Raw genomic sequence first — 16,894 nt, forward strand, 5'->3', positions numbered from 1 at the left:
GACAAAATGTCAACAAAATCTTAAAAAAGAAACCAGCCTTACACACCTTTATATATATAGGCTCTAACCAAACTTGAAACATTTTGCCTCTGCTTGTCACAATGCACAAACCATGAACTAATACCACAGAAATGACTTAGTCTTATGACGTCACAGACTATTTATAGAAATAAAGAGAAAACAAATGACCTGTCTGTTAAGATGGATGTGGGATTACTGCACTCATTGCTGTTTGTATTTTATTATTTGTAATGGATAACATGTGGTATTTCGGTTGTAACATTTCTGAATATTAATACTGTGTGAATCGGTAAAGTTGGGTGGGTGGGTGTGGTGGAGGGGGGGGCATAGGTGAGGGAGAGGGCTATGATGGAGGGAAGATGGAGATGGAGGGTAATGGAAGTGTGGGAGCATGCATATTATTCCCACTGTATATGTTTTGAAGAAAGATGGGTGTAATATCTAGATTATATATTTGAAAACCTCGGACCTCCGGAATATGAAGAAAAAGATGGTTGTGGAAGTACAGTGCAGTGTGTGTGCTTTGTGCATGTGTGTAATCTTGTTAACCACGCTGAGTTAATATTGGTTACAATGTTGCCATGGCTACATACTGAGTGTACTTGTGATATCGTATAGGGGGAAGCAGTACTTGAGCAGACACACCCGGGCCGAGCTGCAAAGTCTGAGCAGGAAATTACCAAAGACGCTGACGTATTGTACACACAAAAAGCTGTTTCGTTCTACAGGTTTCTGCCATAAAATAAAATCTTCCCTCACAGTTTTAAAGAGTTTTTTTGCTTAGGGTAATAAGCTGAAAAGCCTTGTTAAGTAAGACATCCTGGAAAACACGAGATGACTATGCTCATTCTACTAAAAGAGGGAATTATGATGTTGTCACTGTTTCAGGAGAACTCTGCCCACTGACATTTGCCAGGTTACTTAAAACTTCGAACGAACATGTGACAACATGAAACACAAATGCAGAGAAAAAAGAGTAACGGGAAAAAGGAAAGAGAGGCAAAGGGTGCCCAAACAAGCAAATGCAATATTTTTACCAAGGCTGTGAGGTCAAACTTTAAAGGTCACCGTCTGCTTTCCACTACCCTGTGCAGAATTTCCCGCTTCCAATTCTTTCACATCCGATCTCCTCTCTGCTGCACTTTTTAACGCTCCTACGCACCTCACTGACCTTATGACTCAAGGTGCATTTGAGTGCACTGTCTATGTGCGAGAGAGATGATGATTGTATGTCAGTACAAGTGGGGCATGTTTGCTGCATGACTGCTCCTTGTCCTTGGTCTACTGTTGTCAATGGAGACACAAAACCCAACCCACGGCCCCCCCAACCCCCTCCACTTAAAACAAGGGAGACCACTGTTGCCATGTCTCTTTTTTTGCAACCCTCCCTGTCTCTTATCTAAAACTGACTAAACAAACTTAATTATTAAAATTTAAATTAAATCTCAAATTAATGTCATTCAATTAAAAAGGAAAGTCCCAAATTGGCTGTTGTTCCCACAACAAAATGACAATGTTCTCTTTAGAGAGCAGCTGAATGAACTGAAAACATCAGAAAAGACATTACTTCCAGGCCCCTGGACAAACAGAATCTTTTTGGGATTACCAATAACTAAAACAACGTTACAAAAATATCTCCTAAAAAAATAGTGGACCACACAGCATACACATTCACTAACAGACAGACATATGACCAGGGTCTGCAGTGAGCTCTTAACTTCCACTCTGTATGAAACTGCCTTCAAACATCACTATATAGTACAGTATATTCATTATTTTCTAACCCAAGGCACTAGATCAGGGGTGTCAAACTCAAAGAAAGGGCCAAAATTTAAAACATGGTCTAAGTTGTGGGCCAAACGGGCTCAACATTAAGTGAAGACTCTAAAAGTGACTCTTTTATTATTGTATATAATATGATATAATATAATAATAATAATATATATTTTATCCAGAAATGTGAATGTAAACAGCCAAACTTCAACAACTTTTCCTCAATAAAATAAATAGAATTTTAAATTATTTTTTTATTTTCTGTACTATCCTGATGTTTTGTCTCATAGTGTCGTCTTATATTTCTATTCTTTAATTATGGCCACATTAGCTCCACCAACAAGACACACAAAACTCTGCCCCCCACCTGCTTTAAAAGTCTCTGTTTTCAAAGTCCACTTTTCGTTTAGCCATTTATTTTGGGGGGGCTAGCTTAATGGCGCATTTCCACTAATACCTACTCCGTACCTACACCGAGTAGAACTGAGTAGGTACTAGTGGAAACGCGCCATAAGTGTCGCTATAACAGCGCTGATCGATGCATTGATCCGCTGATCGGTGTGTCATTATACCTGCGGGAGGAGGGGCTGCTGCACGGGTCCTGACTAGCGCGGCAGCTGTTCAGTGCATTGTGGGATTTGTAGTATTAGAGGTGGGAGTGCTGTTTACCGACGGGCCATTCTTAATAGTCACATGAAATTATCTCGCGGGCCGTATATAATTGTATTGCGGGCCGGATGTGGCTCGCGGGCCTTGAGTTTGACATATATGCACTAGATGGTTGCAATCACAAAGCCATGTACTGTTTTTCAGCCACATTCTGCCCAATATGCATGTTGTCCAATAGTATATAACATAACATGGTTCGACAATAAGGCTTGTCCAATTTCCCGGGGTGAAAAATAATGCCATTTTAGCACCTCACTTTGTAGTTAAAAAGATATGGCCTAAAATTAAAATCTTCAATTTTTTCACACTACCTGATTTTAATAATTTTTTTTCTTAAAAACAAACTGTGAAATTATTCAACTGATGTTATTTGTGTTCTAGGGCTGCCACCGTCTTATGCAGCCCACAGCGCCCACACAGACAAAACTTTACTACTGACAATGGTTTGCTCGAGGTCTGATGCTGCAAAACCAAACCTCTTCCAGATGACTGAGGAAAAAATGCCTTTTTGGGAACAAACTTCTCACTTTAATTAGCACATGCTACCATATCAATATGTTTACTTTCGGGAGTAACTCTCACATTACTATGAACAATGGTAGCTCAGGAAAATGGGTGGTGTTTCCGTACCATAATTATCCAAGTTAAAATCAATTTTCATTTTGAAACACCATACATTTAATTGATAAAAACTATGTATCACCCAGCTCTAAGTGAAATATAATTCTTATTTTTTATGTATGTTTGTTTCACTCACTGTTGAGTTCATTAACTCTATAGTTTAAAGCAGGGATGGGCAACTTTAATGATAGAGAGGGCCACAATTTTTTTCCAGCACTACCGGGGGGCCACACTCTAACCATGAATTTTCATCATACTCTGCTTCATAAAAAAATAATATTTAATATATGAAAAAACTAAATAACACATATATTGTGGTAATTAACGTTGTTTATTGTTGAACTTTTAACATTCAAATGCACTTTTGTAATGCTTCTGTAAGGAACATTTATTTTTTTTATTTGACAAAAAGTGCAATTTTTAAATTATGTACCATTATAACAATGGTATAAAGTGCAGAGCTCCAACACAAAGTGCAACAAGTACCATTTATGTTTGTAATGGCTTTAGTTTGAACTACACAGCCCGCCTATTCCACATGATGTTTCAAGTAAACATTAAACACATTGGTTTGCCTTTGAACTCAGTGAAGAGGTAATCTGTCTCCCATCTTGCCTGGAAGACGCGGTTTTCTTGCTCGAGTTTCCGTTTTGGCGCGGCCATGTCTGTCTGTTGCTCGAATGGATGTATTTGTTCCCTCCTTATTTCAATGAAGAAGAGAGCAGCTACTTGCTTAGATAAAGGCCACTTGCTTTGTTGGGAGTGCCTTCTATCAGTTGGAAGCAAAATTACACCTGTGGTCGAGAAAAGTTACACACCAACAACCTTACAAAGCTGTGTCTAGGAAACAGAGGGGGAGGGAGACTGAACAACACAACACAATGAAACTAAGGCTAAACTTCTTATTTTGAGAACAGAAGGTTTTTATGAATGGGTTCTACAGAAACACTGACAGATCTTTAAAAGAAGTAGATCTGAATCATTGACACTAACAACACACTATTCATTTATGCCCTCAGAAGGCAAAAGAGAGGGTGGAGAATATTGAATAACTTTACCTTATCACAAATTGTGTTCTATTGGCTATTTTCAAATTCAAAATCACAACAGTAAAATTAATTTTACAAGACATGTCAATTTACAAGAAATTGCCACATCCCAGTGAACAGAACAACTTCCATCACCAAACAAAATGATGAAGCAATCAGGATAATTAGACTGGGTGCAGTTTCCTTTTCATTTAGTGCCAATATGCAACAGCCTGATGCTGCAACACCTCCTAACTTTACTTTACCTTAGCAAGCTGTTTTGTTGCATGACTGCACGCCTCACAGATCCCAGCTTACTTTGCACTTCTAACAGTCATTTCAATACAGATAGAAAAACTGTAGTGCCGGGGTGTACAAAGTCATTTAAATAACTGTAATATCCTGGAGCGTAGTAGTTAGAGCCTAAAGGTGATGAGGCTGCCACACAGCACAGATCTCAAAATTTTCACCCCCATATTACCACAAGAACTGGTAAGTTGTGGTAACTTTTAAGGCTTACACTGTAGGTAATGAGAACTGCCTAGAAACAGAAACTGCACTAAGCTAAGAAGGGAGAGCACAGTGTCTCTGTGTCTTGTTATAAATGTTGGTCCGCTTTTGTATGTACCGCCACAATATGAACTCAGGCAGAAGCTGCATGCCATGAATCCCAGACTTGTGAGCATAGCTAATTAAGATATACAATCTATACTAATAATTATAAAATACAAACCAGTGTACCTTCACTTCAATAGCATTAATTTAACTGTTATTAGTAACCAGAGTTGTATTTCCTTTTAAATTTCTTTGTGTTTTTCCAACCAAGATACAAAATAGCTGCAGTTGGTTTATTTGTCTACTGTTCTACTCTTTGAATGCAATTTGGACATTTTAAAGATGGTTAGTATAAAGATGTAAACAGTGAACAGTAAACACTTGTTTGGGGAAAGCGCACAACGTCAAACACACATAATCAACACAAGTGACACATTTTCCAGTGGCAGAAGTGTCACAACCCCAAAACCATTCCTACTACATACTAGGTTTAAAGATGGTGTTAAGCCATGGAAAATCCTGTATTCTGTCATATGGAGTATTGGACCAAGCAAATATCTCCAATCTTTATTGCCCATCATACCCTACAGTAATTCCCTAAAGCCAGTTTAGGCATTAGTGAATTAGTGTGCACAATTTTTGTAAGTAGGTCCATGAAAAAATACATTACAGACAAAGCCACAGAGGTCTGTCAAGAGCGTCAAATATTGCGTACATTTACCTGCGGTCTATCACAGTTCAATCTAATCATGAGGACTATAGGTACTAAAGTCTCTGCTATAGCTCAGCTCACATAGTGATAATGATGTGAACTAATGATAGACTTCAGGTTAAGCTTATTTTCCTACACTCCTCGCCAAGACACAGCAGGGTGCACAAGTGTGTCAGCAGATACATTTCTTCTACGGCCTTGAATGTCTTAAAGTCCTGCTCCATTCTTAGTAACAGGCATGGGCCACTGTCTTCCACACAGTGTTGTGAGTGTGGCGTGTAGCCCATGCTGTTTACAGTCATGCTGTTGAGATGCACAGAGGAGTCTGAGATTAGCCATAATCTGTCAGGGGGAGACATGGGAGAGTCACATAGGAGGGCTGACTCTGTAATCCAAACTAAGCCCCCAATACACAACACAGGTGCCACACAGAGTCAAGAGCGTTCATATATGAGAGAATCAGTCTACAGGTCTGTCTAGCCATGTTGTTAGAAAGACAAGAGACGTAGTTCATATTTATACTGGGAAACTCATTGCACTCAAACAGCAGCATCATCATCAATCACATCACCATGCATTTGTTGTCTTTAAGAGTAATAACTAACTATACTTAATTAGCATCTCATACGCTCCAAGTCTCTTAGTAGAAATGGCAACACGGGTGACATGGTTGATAAATGTTAGCCATTGTGGAAAAGGGTTATATGGAGCAAGCTGAAATCTGAAAAATGCACAACAATTTGTTAGCCATTGTGATGGCCAAAATGCATAATGTAAAAAAAAAAAAAAAGTATTACATATGAATCATATATTTTTTGATAAAATCTTTGTAAAAAGAAAGTGAAATGGGAAATAAGAGACAAATTCCAATAGGGATGGGAGTAAATTAATGATTTGTGGGTGTACTGCTTTTAATACAGTGGGCACTGGGCTATCTCATAAAGTAACAATGTTATAGCACCCCCCAGTTCATCGAAAAGGTATGGGAGGAGGGGTTTCATTCTATTCAACCTTCCGAAAAGCACTTAAACACACAATTTGGACACACACAGAGCAACACAATTAAAACTGGTCTACTAATTTAAAACTAGAGAACTAGAGCAGCTGACCATGTGAAAATAATAAGTTTTATAATGTTTTTAATCAGGAAATCAACAAAAGACCCTGACTCACCTGGAGTGAGTCAGACTCAGGAAAGAGGTCACTAAACCTAAAGGGGGTCACACAGATCCCACTATTACCTCTCCCAACAGAGTCAACCAGATTTCATCTGACGAGCCTTTGAGGGCACCATCTGAGATTTCTGCCACTGATCCATTCATTTGTGGTGCTAAAAGTTTTAAAAAATATTAGCAGCAGCAACTGTATAACAGCAGAAACAATGTCCTCATGTACACAGGATACTTCAGTTACTTAATGTTATCCACACCCAGTCTGGAATGTTTCAAACGTGCCCATTAGGTTCCAAACCCTGCTCTATATTTTAACATTATCCAGGCCTCAAAAGCATCCAGGCCTCAAGAGATTTGAGAGTGGACGGTGTGTGTGTGTGTAAACATATTTATTAGACTACTGGTACCTCCCTGCACAATGGATGGAAAGTAGGGAGGGAGAGAGATAAGGGTAAGCAATAATGGAGACGAAAAAGGAAGCATCCTGTTTGCTATGTTTGCACAACTTCCTGTCGCAGCCCTCAGAATTTGAGAAATAATATAACAGGGTGGAAACACTGACATATCGGTTTGCATATGTGTGTGTGTATGCATGCACACATACACTGAAGGAGAAGCCAGATTTACCACAAAATAAGCAGGTGAACAATAACTGCTCAGGAGGTTAGAGTAGTTTGAAAACAAAATACATATTTTTCCACTGATGAACAAACACTGCTGAACAGTGCAGCTACATTTGACAATCTCTGCTGTTAAGTGCTAAAATGCATAAAGGGGGAATTTAATTTCAAGTAAAAGACACAAGAATGAACAGAACAAGTGAAACACCACTGTCTGACTTTGGGCTAGCCTGTATATTAATTTGAACTTGACAGACTCTCCCCCTGGTGAAAGTCTTTGCTAAACATCTGAACAAGTGAAACTGGCTGTGGTAAATATTCAGTAGCCCCAGGAAAAACATGCACAAAGGTATTTGTTGAAAGGGGAAATAAACATGACACAGAATGACATGCAGAGAAACAGTAAGCAGAATGCTTATTGTTGTGCTTTGCAGCATATGGTACACCTCTAAGCCAAAACAGACTGCAAGACATCACTTTATGAACAACAAGCACACAAGTAACACATGAATAGTCAACTGCATCATCTGGCAAGGACAAGCAAGAGTTGTGACACTGACAGTTAAGTCAGTGTCACAACTCTTCTCTTACCCTCTCCTGGACAAGATGGTGCCGCGAGAGTGGCAGCCAGTTGCAGCAGCTCCTCAAAACTTTTCTCGTTTCTGCCTTATTTTTGTGTGTTTCCCGTGTTTTTTGTTGCTTTTCAACTCACAACTGGCCAGAGTTTTTGCAAATCAACCACAGATGTACAATTTACGTCAGAACTAGAATGTCTTGCACCGTTTTTGACATTCTAAAGTCCGCATATCAGGAGACTTTAACCATCCTTCTCTGTCTGCCACTCTCCCCAAATTCCGCCAGTATGTGGACTGCTTCACAAGAGACAATAAAACCCTGGACTTACTGTATGCAAACACCAAGGATGCATACAGTTCATCACCCCTCCCCCCGCTGGGCCGCTCAGATCACAACCTGGGGACAAGGAGGAGCTGAGGAGGGTGCAGAAGGAGCTGAAGATCTGGGAGTGCAAGGCCAGCTACAGGACCAAGATGGAGAGCTACTTGCAGACTAACAATGCAAGGACTAAAGACCATCTCTGGTCACAGCAGAGGCCATGAGAGGGGGCTGGAAGGAGACCAGGAGAGGGCAAACGAACTTAATCTGTTTTTCAACAGATTCGACTCTGCCCCCACCCCTTCCCCCACTCATCAAAGTACGGACCATCTCAGCACTCTGACACCCCCCTCCCCCTACACCTCCACCTCCACCTCCACCCCCACCCCATGCCTCTCCATAACAGCTGACCAGGTGAGAAGTGAGCTGAGGAAGACCAAGGCGAGGAAGGCCGCAGGTCCTGATGGCATCAGCTCCAGACTGTTGAAGGACTGTGCAGACCAGCTCTGTCAGGTGCTCCTGCACATCTTCAACCTGAGCCTGAGTCTGGAGAGGGTACCAGCTCTGTGGAAGACTTCCTGCATGGTTCCGGTTCCAAAGACAATGCACCCCAGGGAGCCCCACCACTTCAGACCTGTGGCCCTCACTTCTCACCTGATGAAGACCATGGAGAGGATCATCCTCAAAAACCTCCGCCCCCTGGTGAGCCCACATCTGGATCCACTGCAGTTTGCCTACCAACCGAGCACTGGAGTGGATGATGCAGTCATCTACCTGCTTCACAGATCCCTGACTCACCTGGAGAACACCGGCAGCACTGTGAGGGTCATGTTCTTTGACTTCTCCAGTGCCTTCAACACCATCCAGCCGTCACTGCTCAGGGTGAAGCTGGAAAGAGCAGGAGTGGACTGTCACCTGGCTGCATGGACAACGAACTATCTCACCAACAGACCGCAGTACGTGAGGCTCCAGGACTGTGTGTCTGACATGGTGGTCTGCAGCACAGGGACCCCACAGGGGACAGTACTCTCCCCCTTCCTCTTCACCCTGTACACCTCGGACTTCAGCTACAACTCTGGGAACTCTCACCTCCAGAAGTTCTCCGATGACACAGCCATCGTAGGGTGTGTGTCAGAGGGGGGCGAACAGGAGTACCGGGAGGTCGTCTCCAGCTTCGTTGACTGGTGTGAGCTAAACCATCTTCAGCTCAACACCAGCAAGACAAAGGAGATGGTGATTGACTTCCGCAGGAAGACATCCCAGACTGCACCGGTGAACATCCAGGGACTGGACATTGAGAGGGTGGAGACCCTCAAATACCTGGGTGTTCACCTCAACAACAAACTGGACTGGTCTCACAACACAGAGTCGTCTCCACCTGCTGAGGAGACTGAGGTCCTTTGGAGTGTGCAGGACTCTGCTCTGGACTTTTTATGACTCTGTGGTGGCGTCTGCAGTCCTCTATGCAGTGGTCTGCTGGGGAGGAGGGAGCACGGAGAGGGACAGAAAGAGACTGAACAGACTGGTCAGGAGGGCCGCTTCTGTCCTGGACTGCTCCCTGGACTCCATAGAAGAAGTGTGTGAGAGGAGGACATTAACAAAACTCAAGTCCATCATGGACAACCCCTCTCACCCCCTGCATGAGACTGTGGGGGCCCTCAGCAGCTCCTTCAGCAGCAGGCTGAGGCACCCACCCTGCAAGAAGGAATGCTACTACAGGTCATTTCTCCCATCAGCCATCAGACTCTTTAACAGCAGCATCACTGGCTGATGTTAATACACTGTTTTTCCATCCATGTCATTCCACTCCTTCATTCCTGTACATACCTGTACATTTCTGAACCAAAGTGTAAATATCCCATAGTGAAAATATTTATTTCATCATAGCCATATATTTATATTTATATTTATTTTGCTATTGCTATTTTTTCTTTTACTATTGCTTCTTTTCACTCTCCCTGTACTATTGTTGCTGCTGTAACATGAGAATTTCCCCCTATGGGGGATCAAATAAAGAAAAGTCTAAGTCTAAGTCCTCAACTATCGTTCATCGTTCCTGCGTTGCCACCGTAGGACATAATATCATGATTTGCACAGCTGTCTAAAAATAACATTGCTGAAAAATATTAATACTTTCAACATTTCTTCCTTAAGAATGCTGAATACTGTCCACTCCTGCCTTCTGAATTTGTTCATGGTGGCACAAAACAGAAAAGCAACATATTTTCCCAACTGCATGGTTGCTCATTTAGACAGTCAATTAGTCTACAATTAGCAATTATCTTACAGAAATGATCATAATTAGAGTGGACAATAGACAGTCTTAGATCACAAAATGTAAAATGTTAAATATCAAAACTAGTGAAAAAAACACCCATCCCAACTTTTAAGAGATGAGGAGACATTCTCAAAGGCCCTGTTTTGTCTGAACAACTGTCCAAAACCAAAGATATTCCGTTTCAAACTGATATAAAGCAGAAAAGCAACAAATCCTCTCATTTGAGAAGCTAGAATTAGAGGATGTTGGAAATTTTGTCATTGTATTGCTGAAACGATTTATCGAGTTTCAAAATAGTTGATTATTTTTCTGTCAAGCCACGAATTGATTACTTGACTTATTGTCTCGACTACAAATTTTACGTTACAATAAACGGTACATGTACAGCATATTATAACGTGGTAAATTTTTGTGCAATTTCCTTTTAAAACTGTTTATAGATACAATGAGATATGGGAATGTTGTATTTTAGCAGAATTAAATACCTGATAGTGTCTACTGTACACAGGGAAAGGCTCGTGGCCTCAGCAATGCTCTTTGCAGTGACCTTAACACATTAGCCCCACACAGCCAGTCCAGTTTAAGAAAAGGGGCAAAACTCACACTCTCCATGAAAATCTATTACATTCAGCGCAGCTAATGTGACTCTTCAGCAGTCTAAGTCCATTCTAATCAGTGATGAGTATGTATGTATGTAAAGTATGAAGACATGCCTGAAGCACAATGCTGAGACCACCACCATTACATGGACCCCCTAACAACCCAGATGTCTCAAAACTACAGCCATCTGGTACTTGATGAATTGTAATCAGAAGAAACAGCCTAACAAAGTCAATTGTAAAGACTGAGGTAATCTGTATCCAACAATCATGGAGGAGAAGGTGAGTTTCCATTTTAAGTACAGTGTTTCAGTGGCGTAGTGACTCTGCATTCCTCTGTGTGCCTGCCCCAACAAATTGGTCACCAGCACTTTTATTACACAACTCTGCTCTCATATCCAGTTAGAACAGGCTTCAGCAAACCAAACACGCTCCTCAGCTGAGCCAACAGCTGTTCCTTTTTGATCTGTAAAGACAAAGCAAGCAGAGACCACTATGCATGTTAATCATTATGCTCATCCATGGCAGATTATTCCAACAAGTGTCTTTATTCCTTCCAATTACTGGTGTCTGGACAAGATATTTATCTAACTGAAACTCAATGACAACTGCTGTAAGCCATATATTAAAAATTGCTTACACAAATCAACCATCTAAGCATGTAAGAAGAAAATATATGCATGCTAATCTCTCACACATCTCATTATGTTTATGTGAATCCATAATGGCAGAACTGCTCCGGGCATTTAAACGTTCACTCACATTGCACTTCAGTCCACATCTCATCAGTTATGTCACTCAAGGAATCTGTCTTATCTATGAGCAAACAGCACCTCCCAATAAATCACTGACTTGAGGTATGACCACAGGTGCAACATGCTTGAATATTTTAACTACAGAGAGTAGTACAGAGGCAGTTTTCTGCTCAGTGATTCAACATCGACTTACCTTCAACTGTGATTTTAGTAGCGACTCAGTAATTTAAGCTTTCCATACCATTGCACCACCTGTAACTTGTTATTATTGTTGACTCCTCCCCCACTCATGCTTTTCTGTCTCACTTAATCTCCCTATCTGCATCTCTCTTTCTGGCTTCTTTCCCACTCTTTCTTTTGCTTTCTGCCACTCTTCCCTCCCTCTCAGCCTCCCCCAGTCCCTTGCTCATTGATGGCTTACTTGCTTTGCCCTTGCTCAGTCTTGCTCTCTAAAATACTCCCGTTCACTCTGAGCCAAGAACCCCATGCCACTACCAGTCCATTAACCACTCCAGTTTCCCACTGGCTCTCAGTCATCCTATTCTTTAGCTCACAGTATGCTCTTCTTCCCCTGAGATGTAGAGAACAGGAAACTGTGTGTCTGAGTGTGCCTAGGAGTGTGTGTGTTAGAGGACCAGACCGGACATACATAACAAGTAAGAGGGCAAAAGACCCACTATGCACCAAAGCAAATTTTTAACTGCTTTACTTGACTTAGACTACTTGAGTCTGACTCTGTGACTCAAGAGTCTTGGCCTGACTGGCTTCATTCATGGCGTTACGTTAAATGAAGCATTTGCTGAGGTGGTTCCCCCAGGAAGAGGCTGCAAAGCTGCACAAAGGCACATGCAGACAGAAGATTTTATGCTTGAAGGAAGGTACACTGATAGACACCAACATGTTAAACCTGCATGTTCAACAACCTGGGCACCAATCCCAGATACAACACAACTGCCTCCACTTTAACTGTTTGAGTACTTTTGGTTGCCCTTGTTGTGACTGGTAGTGCTTATGTGCATTGTGGTTCTCCTCAGAGGCTACGAGGAAAATGCGGTGGTATAAATAATAAATACGGCATATCATGATATGTTCTGCATGAAGACAATAAAATTAGGTATCTCGGCATAATTCACAATTTGATGTCGATTTAGGATGCTACAATCCAATTAACAAAAGGATTCTTTATACATCTAAATGTCCATATATTGTCTTATTGTTAGTCTGCATTCACAATCACTGTCATAAAAACGTCATATGAAATAATTTCCACACATGACGACAGATGTAAACCAACCGGTACTTTGAGAATGCATGCAAGAGCAAGTCAGCATATTTTCCAACTCTAATTATTCAGAAAGGGTGGCACAGTGCTGCAGTGGTTAGCTCTGTTATGACTCTACATTGCTCATTGGTGTGAATGTGAGTGTGAATGGTTGTTTGTCTCTGTGTTTGTCTCTATGTGTGATTAAGTGGCGACCAGTACAGCCTAATGTCAGCTGGGATTGGCTCTAGTCCCCACGCAACCCTTAGGGATAAGCAGTGATGGATAATGATTGAATGAATATTTAACAAGAGATGTTAGACACTTGCTTGAGGGTCCTCGGTTTTGTGTCAAATACAGCAGGTTGTTCCATGAAAACGTGTGCAGTTTGTTTTACTGCCAAAAGATAAACACTTGAGATTACACATTACATACTGAATGCAGATAATTGTCATTTTTCCAATTATCAGAGAAAGAGAGAAATGCACAAATGACCCAGTAGCCTGAGAACAACACACTCACGTTATGAAACTCCAAATATTAGTTACTGATCTCCTTGATAATCAATATTCCTTATTATCAGGACCTGAAAACGGTTAACTTCTACTTCAGAGACAATTCAGCAGACCTTCCACCTACAAAAACAGATAACCTGCCAAACTCAACAACATGTCCCAGAGCCAGAATCTGTGATCTACAATTCACCTTGTATCCCAAACAACTGTCCAAGGCAGTGATCCCTGGCTAATCCACTCTGCGCCTGCCTGCTGGGTTGAGCCAGCCTGTTTATGTCAACAGCATTCATGGATGCTGATCCTCCCTCTCTCTCTGGGACTGAAGAACACATCACTTCAGGGAACACAACTAAAAATGACCTGTTTTTGGCTTCAAACAAAATACCTGGATCATGCTAAGCTACAGAGGTACCTGAAAGCACAGCCTATCATGTTTAGCATTCCTAAGAAACATAAGTACAGGTTACATGCCAAAAGATAGCAAGTGTGTGACCTGAGAAACACATGCAGACCCATGATCAGGCTTCATTACACTACTACAGTACATTTTTGTGGGGAGGAGCTGGTGGGGTTAGACAACATTTGATGCACTGATGGTGATGGGGCAGAATACACACACTTACTTTGCCAATTAAAAAGAAAATGCAAATGCCCATCTGTCATTGTCTTGCTGCAAACAGTCACAGTATTTATCTGAATGCCAAACCTAGTTGAAGTGGCAGTTCAGTGGCATTAATCCACATCCAAGTCTTCGAGTGACCATGATGTGTGGAGCTAGGATAAGAGATGATGACTACAACTGGATAGCCTACCCACACTGATTCATTCAGACTTAAGACAACACAATGAAGAGACAATCACACAAGGATGATTTTGGGTTGGAATACCAAATGCCAAGCTGACTGGAGACCACACACACGTCATTGAGTTGTGCTTATCGCATCATGTTACCATCTCTGGTATGTCTGAGGAGAGGCAAAAAGCACAGAGGGATAGAGTCATAGATTAATGCCACAGACAAAATAGTTGTGAGCGACAATGTCACACTGCAGATCAAGTACACAACACATAATTCTTCCACCTTAACCTCTGTCTGAACTCTGACTGTGGTGTGATAAAAACTCTGCCAGAATGGCTTCAAATTTCAAAGTTACTGGTATGCTGGAGTCAAGGTCATGCCTCACTCCAAGGTGAGCAGTCTAGCTGCACACAAACATGCACTCATTCTCAAACACAGACTCATGCATGTAGTTTTATCTCAGGACATTGCACAACTGGTTTCTGTCTGTGACTCATGTTTACCTATTACCCTAACTAACCCTGTGCACACATTAACACCACTGTTTATTGGGCAGTGAGGGTGAGGAGACAGACATGAAAATGGGGGAGCAAGACAAAGAGAGAGACCCTGCAAACAAAGGTCGCAGGCTGGAATCAAACCAGCAACAGTTAAGACCATGTGGCCATGTGACATGCGCCGTGAATGTAATATCATGCTATTCATCGCAATACTTCACTTTTTTAATGTACTTCCATGTGTGTCTGTTTTTCAATGCTGAAAAAGCACTCAGCATTTACAGTATGAACAGCCTTTCACTACTCTGCTGAATGCGTTTGCCTGCTAGTGTGACCTGACTGTATTAATGTGCCAGTTATTGTCATCAAAATCATGCCTTTAATAAAGACTGTGCTTGCACATTATTGGGCTCCTCGTGGTGCTATCTACATAAAGAAAAGTCTAAACAAAAAGCCAGAATGAACTGTTCTGTATGTACCCGTGTGCTGTAAGAAAATGTGTTCATTCTTGTCAGCATCATATAAACAAAACCTTGCCGAGACGGCTTCTGAATGGAACCAATAAATGGCGTTAAAAAGCCCCTACATGTAAGTGTGCATGGGAGTGTGTGCAGGGTAATTGTTTACTCAGTTACCAGATGTGTCCTCTGTGCATCCTCTATGGTTACCGCTTGTCAGTGCGTACAATATCAGTTGTCACCTGTTGCTAGACATGGCCAAGGGGTTATGTTACACAACAGTTTGCACAGGCTGATGACAGGCATCACTAATGGTGATTCTTACTGCTCTGCTCCCATCAAAACACCATGCTGAATCACACATGCTGACACAGCCAGGTAGACACCATATGATGTCATCATGATTAAGTCACCTTCAGAAAATTCAACATGCCACACCTTACCGTAGAAAGTGAGGTTACTCATGTGACACAATTCTATTAACAACATATTGTTTCTTGTACTGTTTAAAATAAATGCAGTCCTCTATCTACTAATTATAACCAAGTATATTTGGCTGTACGAATGCATGAGTCTTTGTAGTTTGTCAAATGTTATTAAAATAATAAAACCTCTGAGTCATTTGTTGACATGTTGCTATTTCTCAGCACTCCCTAATTTCATGTTTATTGCAATGTGTGTCTTCAAAGTTAGAGGGTCAGCTCCCTCCTGGGGGGGTTAAAGTAATTACAGGTGTGATGGCAGTTTCTTGCTTTGTAGCGTTACTTGAAACGTGAGAGGAAGAAAATGTAGCCATCAGTGGAGTTAGGTGCACCACTTTTGAGCCCACGTTCCCAGACAGATCATTAAATTTCAACAAGTTACACCTTGAGATAACATTACTCACAAATTTCTTTTTCCCATCTCCATCCTCATAGGTCTTCTTTGCTTTCTTGTCCTTCTTTGGACCAGCAGCTGAGGCAGAACTCCCCGTGTTGGGATCCATATTCATAAATTAATCCGTTTCCTTGAATTGGGTGTCAAAATGAACCCGCGTGGTGGTGATCCCCCCGCACTCAAACGTCAAAAACAAGGCAAATGTTTCCTCCAGCGGTGTTTCTCAAGTTGCAAAAAAGACAACTGTTAATTCCTTTGGGCCTCTGCTAGTGTCTTGGCTAACTAGCCACAATTAGCACAGTGTTGCTAATGATTTGGTAGCAAGCCAACTGCACAGAACGAACCCCTCGCTAAACCGCCTGTCTGTATCACTGAAGGAGGGAAATTCAAAGCACAAGCTGAAGTCCTCGGGACGAAAAGTACGAAAAACTACCTGTTGCGTTTATAAAATACAAATAAGGACTTTATACCAACACAAGCCCGTATAACACAAGTCGAAGCTTTAACAGTGGAAATGTTACTCCTGAAAGTATACGGTACTGGCTGTGCTAACGTTAGCTTTAGCGGGCTAGCTTGTATGGCTACACTTGGTTAAGTCTCCGTGGGGAAAAAACTTCGCTCTTCCCACTTCCACGAGTTGTTTCGGCGACTACAACACGGGCGACGAGCTGCTGTTACGGATGACTTGGCTCGACGGTGTCTCCTAAATTAGTTTCCATGACTGCTACAAGTTTAGTTAACTTTTTAACCCCTCACTGACAGAGGGGGAAGCGACCGTGTCCTTCGCACCA

At 41.7% G+C, this 16,894-nt stretch overlaps 1 protein-coding gene across 1 annotated transcript in view; it reads right to left on the reverse strand.

Annotated features, from left to right (window-relative positions):
• Positions 1-16,894, reverse strand: part of LOC139207684 (protein diaphanous homolog 1) — a 79,412-nt gene extending 62,518 nt beyond the window's left edge. Inside the window, exon 1 of the mRNA XM_070837424.1 lies at positions 16,114-16,894. Coding sequence (XP_070693525.1) covers positions 16,114-16,218 — 105 coding nt within the window. The 5' untranslated portion in view covers positions 16,219-16,894. The remainder of the gene's footprint in view (positions 1-16,113) is intronic.

The sequence above is a fragment of the Pempheris klunzingeri genome, chromosome 9 (genome assembly GCF_042242105.1).
Source record: "Pempheris klunzingeri isolate RE-2024b chromosome 9, fPemKlu1.hap1, whole genome shotgun sequence".
NCBI lineage: Eukaryota > Metazoa > Chordata > Actinopteri > Acropomatiformes > Pempheridae > Pempheris > Pempheris klunzingeri.